Genomic DNA, 12511 nt, shown 5'->3' with positions numbered 1-12511 from the left:
GTTAAAACAAACAACAACAAATCACACATTTACCTCAGCAGTGCTATTCTATTCACACATTCACCCCAGCAGCACTATTTTAATCACAGATTTACCTCAGCAGTGGTATTCTATTCACACATTCACCTCAGCAGCACTATTTTCATCACAGATTTACCTCAGCAGTGCTAGTCTAGTCCCGCATTCACCTCAGCAGCACTATTTTAATTACAGATTTACCTCAGCACGGCTATTCTATTCACACATTCACCTCAGCAGCACTATTTTAATCACAAATTTACCTCAGCAGTGCTTGTTTAGTCACACATTTTCCTCAGCAATGCTATTCTAGTCACAAATTTACCTCAGCAGTCGGGGTGGGCAATATGGCTTAGTTAAATATTTGGAGTTAAATATTTGTAACTTACCAAAACACTGTTTTTGTTTTATTAAAACATTAAGTGTAACAACAAAATGTGTATTTGTGCAGCATATTTTGTGCTAAATATAAACTGCCAAGAAACAATTGAAAGTAAATACAGCAAATAACAATACACATATAAAAAGATTGCTTTTAAGAATATCATGATTTCCTGTAAAACGTTTTAGATATATATATTCACTTCAGCAGTCCTACAAGCCTGACTTAATAAGTGTGAATATTGCATAAACAGTTTGAGTATAGAGTACACTAAAATAAAATATGTAGCCCAATTTGCCAGGAAAAATACATTATATAGGAGATACATTGAATATTTGGCATCTAAAAATTGTTAGTGAGCTACTGAAAAGTCCTATTTTAGTGTTTCCTTTAACGGAGGAACATAGGATTAATAATTTGAGCAGCAGCAGACACACATCAATTTTAATCCCTCTACCCACATGAATTAAACAAAATAAATCAATCAATCAGCATCACCTTTCACATTTTATATCAACTTACAACCTCTTATAACCACAAGCTGTCTGCTTTGAAGATGAATGATACGAGCTGTACTGGACTAGGATAATAACATTAGCTGAGCTAACTTTATAAGCTTTGTTTAGCTTGGTTTTGGCTTTCTAGTATTATATAATCACTAATATTGTCACACTAAATGTTATTATCAGGTAAAACAGGTTCAGGTTTAACAATTATGTAAAACAGTGTAAGACTTATCCCATATGCTGTTGGTCATAACAGAATTGTAATTACACTAAAATGCATTACACTCAGTTGCAGTTGCAGGAATGATGTGCAACAGTCTCAGCAACCTCCAAAATGATCCCACCTGGTCTGCTCCAATCAGTGGGACAGACCAGCGAGCTATTTCAGGAAAGCAGCATTACCACAGTAATGATGCAACACAGAGACAACCAGGGGCCGGGAAATATGACAAAATCCCACAGAAAATCCCCCTCTGTCCACTTTTTAAGAGTCTTACATAAAATTACAGAATTCTGACTACAAGTTTGAAGCCTACTGTACATTTGAGAGGCATGTTAACGAGGACACTCACATCAAACAACAGCATGAATCACACATCCGTGGTAATACGTGTTCCCGTGTGCAGGACTTTGACCAGCTCCTGTATGAGGTTGTTCCACTTTCTAAGAGTGAGCTGAGCTTTGGCCTGCTGAGGTCAGTCTCGTCTTATTACATAAATAGACAGAAAGCAATGTACCGCGAGTCTGAGAGCAGATCACACGGTTTCCAGCACTACAGACTGGTAAAAACTAGAGCATGGTAATTTAAAGAATAATAAAATTATTGGCAGATGTTTAACAAAAAAAAAAATAAATAGATATTGAGACTTTTTACTGTATTGCATTTTACTGCTGCAATTGTTGTATGCAAATGAAAATACTGGATAACAGTAGAAATGCACCAAAATGAAACTATTCAGCTAAAGGCAGAATATTGAATACCAAACAAGGCTTTTCACAAGTTTTAAATATTTGTTTTTTCTTTTTTTCTTCTATGAATAAATTAAATAGCCAAAATGTAATTGTCTTGCTACTAAAAGAAAAAAGCTCTTTTAAAACTACACTTAAATACTTCTTTAACACTTTTACACTTTTAATATTACACCATACTAACAAATAAATTACATTTAAAATACATTTACCTCAGTAGTGCTACTCTAATTACACATTATACACCTAAGCAGTGTAATTTTTGTCATAAATTTACCTCAGAAGTGCAATTCTAGTCACATATTTACCTCTAGCACTAGGGGTGGGCAATATGGCTCTAAAATAATACCACAATATTTCAGTGTATTTGTGTGAAAATGATATTCTTGGCGATATGACAAAACATTACTACATACTACATTTTATACAAGATTATTCTACTGCATAAAAATTAATATTTAAGTTTTATACAGTATATATGTATAAGTTTAAAATGATCTATTTATTTGTAAGTAAATTACCAAGACCCTCCTTTTGTATTAGCAATAACAATAGTTATACAACAACAACAAAAAAAAAAACTGTGCAGCACATAAACTGCCAAAAAACTATTAAAAGTAAATTTAAAGAGTGCTTTCAAGAATATCATGATTTCCCGATACGGTATATATATATATATATATATATATATATATATATATATATTTTTTTTTTTTTTTTTTTTTTTTTTGCAAAATTTTTTAGTCATACTTGTACCTCAGCATTTCTATTTCAATCCTAAAATGTACCTCCCCCATGCTGTTCTAATCATGAATTCACCTCAGTAGTGTTACTGAGATCACATGCAACATCCCGGTTTTCAGTAAAGAAACTAATTCTAAGGCTATGTTACTTTAGCTAACATTACTACCCTAGCAAAGTATAAAAATAAGTTTAACCTGGCAATCATTTCAGTTGTGGAATATTTGATGCCTCCATAGATACCGGTTTCCATATGAGTACAACCTGACTAAAAACAATAGGCTTTGATGATACTGTGGTTTTTAATTTCAGCTGCCTGACTTCATTTCCAGCCCTCGGGTCTGTGATTAGTCTGTGGTGTCAGGTGAGGTGTCACTGCAGGCTTGTTATTGGAGTAAAGAGCTGTCAGTCTGGCTTAGGTGATCAAATGACCTAACCATAGAGTGTGTTTATATGTCTAGTAAAAAGAGAGTGTATTTGCGTTGTTCACACAACACAGCAACTTCTGTAGGCAACTATCAGATTTCATACCAACTGGCAAGAACAGGTTACCATTTAAAAACTGGATCTTACACTTTACACACTTATTAGAAACCTATAACACAACGTGGAAACCATTATACATCTTAAAATTAAGGCTTGGGAAATATAGCTCTAGAAAAAAATAAAGAGACCACTTAAAATTATGAGTTTCTTAATTTTAACCAATTAAAAACCTCTGGAATATAATCAAGAGGAAGATGGATGATCACAAGCAATCAAACCAAGCTGAACTACTTGATTTTTTTTTCACCTGGAGTGGCACAATAGTTATCCAAAAGCAGTGTGTAAGACTGATGGAGGAGAACATGCCAAGATGAATGAAAACTGTGATTAAAACCAGGGTTATTCCACCAAGTATTGATTTCTGAACTCTTAAAACTTTATAAATATTAACTTGTTTTTTTTTTTGCATTATTTGAGGTCTAAAAGTTCTGCATCTTTTTTGTTATTTCAGCCATTTCTCATTTTCTGCAAATAAATGCTCTGAATGACAATGCTGTCTTTAGTTAATATAATAAAACAACAATGTTCATTTAACTCAAACATAAACCTAGAAATAGCAAAATAACAGAAACTGAAGTGATCTCATTTTTTTCCAGAGCTGTATATCTTAAATATCAACTAAACTATTTTTTATAAGATATAAAAAACAAACACAATTGTAATACTGCAGCTGCTACGCATGTTAACATGTGTGTGTGTGTGTGTTTGTGAGATTGAATTCCAAAATAGAACACAAATTGGTCATTTGTGCAGATATGGTTTGGTTTCTGGAGGGACGACACCCATCTGAGTAGCACAAATTATTTTTTACATTATTTTTTTTTTTTTTTTTAAAAACAAGTAAGTAAGTAAGTGAAATACCATGACAAGTACAACTTTTCAGCAATGCTACTCTATACATGCAGCGCATATTCAGTGTATTCCAAATATTTACAGTAAAATATATTCTTTAATGTGGCTTATGTTTAAAGTCCTACACATACATATTAATATACACAAAAAAAAAAAAAAAGAAATGATGTGCGATAACGCTGCTGAATTTCCTGATTCTTCACAGACGGTGAGTGAGTGTTGTACAGTGTACAGTCTTCAGCTACTCTTCTTTTTACTACTACTATTGATTACACTAGCTAATCTAATCTACAGCAAGATAATCATTAAAGCTCTGATAGGACAATTGCTTTATTGCCCCAATGCCCAGGTGTCAGTGCCTAATGTGCGCCGTAATGCAATAAATAATGTAGATAAGGTTGTGTATAGTTTTTGATGGGTGAGTCTACTGTTCAGAAATGTTATGATTTACTAACTTTAAGGCAGTTTCTTCGATAGGGATTAAACCTAAAACTTTATTTTTGACTTTTTTCAAGTGGGAAATCTTCATTTAGAATACTAAGTAGTCCAAGAGTTATTCAAAGTATAAAGTAATAAACCACCCTCTTACCAGTGTATCCGTTCTGATTTGGGAATGTAACAACAGGCGGCTGCTGCTGTGGCTGTGGCTGCTGTGGCTGTGGCTGTGGCTGCTGTTGCTGGGGGGCCGGCTGGGTGGTGCTGTAGACTGGGCTCTTGGCAGGTGATGGAGTAAGGGCAGCCTGGGCAGCCTGGCTGGAGGGGTGAAGGGCAGCAGGCTGAGCTTTAGGCTGGCTGGTCTGGAGCGGGGTGGGCTGCTGGCGTGGGGCAGCAGGCGTGGGGGTCACCTGGGCCAGGGGGGACTGCTTGAAAGTAGGTGGGGTGAAAGGGGCTGGGGAGCTGCGGGTGATGGGAGGACCCAGCAGAGCATCCAGATGTGGGCTGCTGCTGAGGATGGAGGAGGTGGTGGTGGTGGTGGTAGTGGGGGGTGAGCTGGGGGCAGAGGGAGGTGAGCTGGATGGAGGCAGGGCTGAAAGGTCCTGCACTGGAGCCAGAGGGCCCGGGAACGGAGGGTGGTCGAACAGGCCGCCGAACTCCATGTCCTGGCTGTGGATGAGCTGGAGCATATCTGTTAAAGAAAGGAGGACGTTTATAATGTTTTAGTTAATTTTGTGACTTTGCTTGTTAAAAAAAATACCCATACTAATTTTCTTAATCCTGCAATATCTTACATTAAGTAAATAATCAATAATTGTTCACCAAAACACTGAGAAGTGTGTTTTTTTTTGTTGGAAACCTTTACTAATTTCTCACATTTTTCTCACATCTTCATTTTTGGCCGTTTTTAGTAGTGCTGTCAACATTAATGTATTAATGAAGGAACCTCAAATTAACCTGGAAATGTTAACATGTAATTTTTTTTTATGCAAATTAATAATTTGACCTTAACTTCCTCCCACAATTCACCCTTTTTACAGAAACTGGTAGTTCCACAGGTAGATTATATTTTATTTATGCTAAAATATGGATTAAATGGCTTAACTAACTTTTCCTACCTGTTCCTCCTCTTTTCTTTCTTATTTCTGTCTGTGTCTCTTTTTCTGTCTGTCTGTGTTTTATTTTCCAGCTCTCTGTCTGTCTGTCTGATTTTTTTTTGTCAGATTTTTTTTCAGTCTTATTTTTTTTTTTTTAGTCTGTCTCTTTTCCTGTCCGTCTGTCTGTCTCTCTTTTCCTGTCCTTCTGTCTGTCTCTCTTTTCCTGTCCTTCTGTCTGTCTCTCTTTTCCTGTCCTTCTGTCTGTCTCTCTTTTCCTGTCCTTCTGTCTGTCTCTCTTTTCCTGCCTGTCTTTTTGTCTCTCTTTACCTGTCCATCTATCTGTCTCTATGTCTCTCTTTCTGTGTGTCTCTCTCTCTCTCTGTGTCTCTCTCTCTCTCTCTGTGTCTCTCTCTGTGTCTCTCTCTCTGTCTCTCTCTCTGTCTCTCTCTCTGTCTCTCTCTCTGTGTCTCTCTCTCTGTGTCTCTCTCTCTGTGTCTCTCTCTCTCTCTGTGTGTCTCTCTCTCTCTAGCTCTGTCTTTCTCTCTTTGTCTCTCTGTGTCTCTCTGTGTGTGTGTCTCTCTCTGCCTCTGTACTTAATATCTGTTTGCCAGGCATACCCCACTACACAAATAGTTTATCTCTATATAAACCGACCAATAGAAATGCTCTTTAAAGACCTGAAAGTAATATTCTACCGTCTCATGTAAAGTCACCGTTTCCAGGAATACGTGTTTTTTATAAGATAAATTATTTATATTTTTTCACATATTTATTCACATATTGTGTCTGGCGCATTTGACTAAAAGTTTTCAAGCGACATTTGCCCAAATCTACTGTGTCATGAACCCGATTTACTTACCGCCACTGGCAGGTAATGCCAGTTACAGGCCAAGGGCATGAGCAGACTGCTAATACCACAAGACTGGATTTCACATTCAGCACAACCAGCAACCAGTTTCCAGCAAGGGCACAGAGGCAGTCTGGTGAGGCTGATTAGCTTTCTATACCACACCACAGGTTCACTCAGACCCAAAACTCCCTCAGAGGAGGCATTACTCTAACTGCAGGGTTCACTACGGCTACAGCATCTCAGAGCATTCACAGTAAGGCTTTGTGCTAGTTAATGTATGCATTTAATGAGTGGCCATTAAAACGGGGTAGTGTTAGGAGGCATTCACGGTATGTACATTCTGTCTGTGACCTGTTTAAATCTACAGTTTACTATATTGTTCCAATAATTACACTGCCAGACTGCTTCTCACCCTAAAAAAGTTGATGAAGTACCCACTAAGTTGCCCCTTTTTTGCAATATATTATGATGATGTACCATCTATAGCAAACAATGTTGATAATGTGCCTAAATCATTTATATTCTTCTACATATCTAATAAAAATGTTATTAAACTTAAATTAGCTGAAGTTAATATAACTGATATTTTTTTCTGTCATATTGGAAATTGCTTTGCACAATAATTCTACTTCATTCTTATTTATATATATTTATATTTTTTTTTATTTAACTAAAATATAGATCTAAAATACTCATAGAAAATTAGATGGAGAAGAAAAATGCAGAAATTTAAAGATTTAAAGAACATAATCATAATATATTCCCTACAAAAGTTTGCCTAGGCTAGCCTGGTGGAATGACTACACCCAGACAATTAGTATCAGTAACTGGACGGCAATTCCCGTATTTAAATAGATCACTCAACTTAAAGATTCTATCTAAATGTGTATGAGGCCACGAATTTGCACCTGTTAAAAAAAAGTTACTACGTTCGGAAATATCAAATTTTACACAAAACATAAATAATTTAATAGTGTTTACAATGTACTAGAGCATGTTCAAAAGGGTGCTCTTTATAGTAGACAATGGTGTGATTCAGTGTAACTGCAATGCAGAGCTGTAAAGGGCGTCCCTGCATGTTTGAGATTGAACAATTTCCTAAAAGAAGCTCCTTTTATGGCAACAAGTGATGTGTTACTAGATTTTAAATTATTGTCTACAATGCTAAAGTTTTAAAAACTATATGTATTAAGCCTTTTTAAGTTAGTTTTTGAAATAGAGCAGAAATGTTTAAGAAGAGCTTATCCTGAGTATGGTGGTCCTGTGCCAATATATAACTTCACCCTGGGCTCAGCATCACGCCACACAGCAGCAGGTCCAACACACAGCTCAGCAGATAGCTATACAGATAGCTAACATTAATGCTGATAGTCCTGCCTGCTGGAGGATAAAGCATCTCTAGTGATAATTAATTCAACTAATGTTACAAACAGGCTTTGTTATTAAGCAAAGTATGAAACTTTGTTTCAGTAAATGCACTATTATTCTACTATTTTATCATCATTTTAGTTGCATATTAGTCTTAAAATGACGAAAATATTGGTTAATTAAAATAAAATTAATAATTCTGCAATAAAACATTGTCTTTTTTTTTCTTACCTCAATATTGTCTTTTATTTTTAAACTCTAGTGATTGCTTTTAAAAAGGGAGTTCATGCTTTATTAAGCTTTTATTTTTTAATTTTATCAGTGTCATAAAAGGATCCTTAACATGCTTCTAACAGGATAATAATCATTTAATATAATATAAATTAAAGATTATGTATATTTCATCAAACTTGGAGGATTAAAGCTTTTTGAGTATTATAATTTTCTATTTCGTCTATTATTATGTTTTGTTTTGTTTTAATATTTCAAATTAATAACTACACGTAAGAATTCCATGAATCTACAAATATATAATGTATTTTTTATATAATTTTTATTATATAGTATAAGTATATAAAGTGTACATTTAAACATGTCTTCAGGCACAATACGTGTCTCTTTCCCTGTTTGTGCACAAACACTCGCAGCTCTGAATTTGTAAAGCAGTGTTTTGTATGAGGTGATCGCTCTCGACCAATCAGAGGCCGAGTTCGCGCCTTGCTATGCGGAGCAGCGCTGAGAGACGGAGGGAGGAGAGCGCGCGGCTGCAGCTCAGTGGGGTGAGGTTACTATCGGGCACGAGGCAGCGCGGGGTTACTGCCGGTTATTCAGCTTTACTCTATTTTCTCCTGATGCCTTCAGAGGAGATACAGAGAGCAAAATACAGGAATAATGGATAAAAAATATATTATAATAATATTAATAATAATAGTTTTATTATTACTAATATTATTAGTATTATTATTAATAGTATTATTATTAAATATAATAATAATAATAATAATAATAATAATAATAATAATAATAATAATAATAATAAATTCAGATATTTGAACAAACTGTTCTTTTATAAAATAAAAAAATAAGAAACATAAGCACAGACGTGAATAATTTTTTTTAAAAGAGTTTAATCACTAAATGTATTAATTATATTAAATTCAGAAATGTAAGTACACTTATATATGAAAATTGAATATATAAGTATTATATTAAAATAATAATTACATTCAGTGAAAAATGCAGTAATGACTCCACAACATTGCATCATCTTACATGTGCACCCATCTTTTATTCTGTGGCATTTATTAGATTTAATCCTAGCATTTTTATATAAATATAAGTTTATATAAATTAATGAATTTCATATTTTTTTACTTACAACATGAAAGTTCACAGACACTTTTAAAAACAAAATATATATTTAATAACATTTAATAACAGACACTATCAAAAACGTGCATTTATTTTTTTTATTATTATTTTTTTTTTTACAATTAAGCTAAACCACAGAAACCCAATATTAATGTCTGTATTAATGACTGAAAAAAATAATAATTTTTATACAAAAAAAGCTGAAAAGGGGCAGGGCTCTACAGTGGGTAGCTGGCTAGGTTAACTTATACTGGAGACAATTGGGACATATTACTAGATATTATGTTATATTATATCCAGAGCCAAAATTACAGGGTTTTTTTTAGCTAGCTTTGAAATTAAAGCAGTGAAAAGATGTGGTGGTGATGAGCTTATCCTGGCCACAGTTCTTCTCTAATGATGGATATACCATGATAACCTAAGTTGTCTAAGTGTGTCTTCAGTCACGCCCGACTGAGCAGCATCACGCCACTCACACAGAGCAGCAGGTTCAACACTTAGCTATAGCTAGGGTTCATTCTAATTGATAGTCAGTGATTGTCATATGCCTGCTAGGGGATAAAGCAACTCTAGTGCTGAATATTGTATAGCTAATGTAAGAGAAGAGGCTTTGTATTCGATAACAATAGCAGTGCTAGCTCACACATAAACAGTAACCTAGCTAACAGCTAGCTAGCTAGCTAACCATCACCTTCCACTTAAGGCTGTATCTAAAGGAGGCACGTGCATTTAACCAGACTAGCAGCCTGGTTTGAGAAAGTCCCCCAATTTGTAACCTTACATGCAGATTTTAAGGTAAGCTACCCACAAGTAGTATGGTGGTGTCTCTATAATAACTATAATAGTGTACAAAATACAGATATTCTAGTTAATAGTAGTGCTTGCTAGTGCTGGGGGTTTGTACACATAGGTTAGTTAACCTAGCTAACACACAACTATCTGGCTAAAATTCAACAGTTTTAATAGCTTTTTTCTTAGGAAGAGGACTGTACTGTCTAGTTTGACCTAGAGTAATCTATATATTTTTTTGTTACAAGGCATGTCTACGTCCAATACAGTGAGACCTACAAGTATAAATAAATAAAAATATGTATGTGTGTCTGTTTACATTCATGTTGTTAGCTTTCTGAAACATTTTTTTAATATATAGTCTTTGTTAGGGTCCTTGTAAAAAGCAGTAGTAATTCATATAATAAATCAGCTTGTTATAAAAAAAGTTGAAAAAAATCTGAAAAAAATCACAAATAGTGATGGTATTTAATTTATTTTGTCATAAAAAATATATAATTAATGATGCCATAAAGGGTTTAAATGCTACAATGTTTTAGATTAAATGTCGAATTCAAAGGCAAATAAATAGTATTCTACTTGAGAATGTACTGAGAATAAAACTTTAAAGCAACTAAATCCAAGATAATACAGGTTTCCCCATCATAAACAGGACTTTTCTTCACTGCACAGCTAATTAATAAAGTCTCTGAGTAGCTGCTAAACCATCATCAACATGTAGCTTAGTTAAATAAGTTTATATGACTCTTCTTTCACTGAGTGACTTTAAATGGTTTACGGTGCGTCTTACCGTCAATGTCGCTCAGCAGAGCGGTGTCGATATCGCTCGGGTCATTTAGGGATAAACTTGGGTCCAAGTTATCCAGTGACGGATCGTCAAAAGACAGATTATTCATTTTTTGGCTTCTCGCTGCTCGTCCTGTAGTAAAAAGTGATCTGATCCCAGAAGAAAAACGTTATTCCATGTAAAGTTCCAACTTCTCGCAGTTTACGGCCGAACACCTGTGCAGGTACATCTGTTTAAAAGCGCTCCGCTGATTTCCAAGAAACACAACTTTTGTTATTGATGGGTCACAACTACCTGCGAGCTGCCATTTCTACACAAGACAAACTTGTCTAAACACTTTGGTTGGAGCACTAGCACGCTAACGGGGCGCTCAGGCGCAGCGCGGAGACTGGGGGATGACTGACACTCGCTCCAGCCAATCAGAGCGAGCCTCGCCGGCTGCATAAATCAGTACACGCTGTTAGCAAGTTCCTTATGTTTTATTATTTTTCCATCTTCTTTTTACTGTTGTTAACAGAGTTTCAATGCTGGGTTATTTAATACATAAAAAAATTTACGAAAAAATACTGTTTTCTTTATATAACAAGGCATTTCCCCTAACATAAAAAAAACTGCACAATTCGTTCCTCATTGTTATTACTATTTAAATGTATGCCTAAAAATTATTATGCTATTATTGGAATACTTATTCAATATTTTTGGGTAAATAAGTAGTAGATTAATAGTGCAGATGCTATGTAAAGAATTCACTGCAAAAAGAAAGAAAGAAAAATAAATGTTTTTTATTCCAAAAGCAAAACATAACTATTTTTTTTTTGGAAATATGTTTCTGATATATTTCTGAATAATAATTAAAAAATCCATATAGACATTTTAAAAGATTAATATAAATGAATTTGAGTGCTAAGTTGCATTAAAAAGACAAAACAGCTGAGCTGTTTTGTTTTAATTGCAAGGTACATATTTTTTCTGTATTTTTTCTTATTATTGTAAGATACTAAATTATTATTTTGAGGTAATATTAGAAGTTTTTTTTTTATTCTGAAAGCAAAAACACCTACGTTTTTAGTTAAGAATACATTTCTAATATATTAAATCCATACAGACATGAACACAAAACATCACATGTTAAAATATGATTATTTTTATTTTTAAATAATATTTATAAATTGAAGTGCCTAGCCACTTGTTTACAAAAAAAACTAAACAAAACAAAAAACCCTCTGTTTAGTTCTCACACAGCAACAGCGTGGTGAGCGCCTAAATCGGTGGGCCTGTCTCTCCCAGCCAATCAGCGTCTGCAGGGGCGGGTCTTTCACTTATTCATGCTTGTCTGATCTGCAGAGCCGGCTCCGCCTGTAGAACCAGAGGAACTGGCCAATGGGCGCGCGGGAAGCGAGTGGGGTGATGTGACGTCACGGCTGTGGCTCCCGTGATTACATCATGTAATATCTGCTGGAATAATGAAGGCAGAGCTGCAGCCTGATAGATGGGGGGGTTGGAGACTTTATTAAATATATAGTAAATCCCCATAGACAAAAATATACTCTACATATATACTGTATATACTGAACTATGCTATATATATTTTTAAAATGCTTTTATCCTAAATTTAATTACAAATTAATATATGTATACAGTGTAGACACTGAAATAAATACTACAATTATAAAAAACAAGTATTTTATAAACTAGCTTTGCATGCTGTAGTAGATATTGAGATAATCATTAATTTCTCTTATACAATATGATGTATGATTAACCACACCACAACAAAAACAAAGGGAACAGAAGGAAACT

General features: G+C 34.6%; 1 protein-coding gene across 2 annotated transcripts in view; it reads right to left on the bottom strand.

Moving 5' to 3' along the window:
* The window catches only part of srebf1 (sterol regulatory element binding transcription factor 1), a 28147-nt gene extending 17053 nt beyond the window's left edge, over positions 1-11094 (bottom strand). Inside the window, exons 1-2 of one of the 2 annotated variants that reach the window (XM_022673324.2) lie at positions 10715-11094; positions 4604-5140 (exon numbers count right to left, since the gene is read on the bottom strand). In XM_022673324.2, coding sequence (XP_022529045.2) covers positions 4604-5140; positions 10715-10820 — 643 coding nt within the window. In that variant the 5' untranslated portion in view covers positions 10821-11094. The remainder of the gene's footprint in view (positions 1-4603; positions 5141-10714) is intronic. The other variant, XM_022673326.2, reaches the window with a different exon arrangement.
* Between the last annotated feature and the right edge of the window lie 1417 nt (positions 11095-12511).

The sequence above is a fragment of the Astyanax mexicanus genome, chromosome 19, assembly GCF_023375975.1.
Source record: "Astyanax mexicanus isolate ESR-SI-001 chromosome 19, AstMex3_surface, whole genome shotgun sequence".
Classification (NCBI taxonomy): Eukaryota; Metazoa; Chordata; class Actinopteri; order Characiformes; family Acestrorhamphidae; genus Astyanax; species Astyanax mexicanus.
Note: the sequence above shows the minus strand (reverse complement) of the source record. Positions and strands in the feature narration are given on the sequence as shown.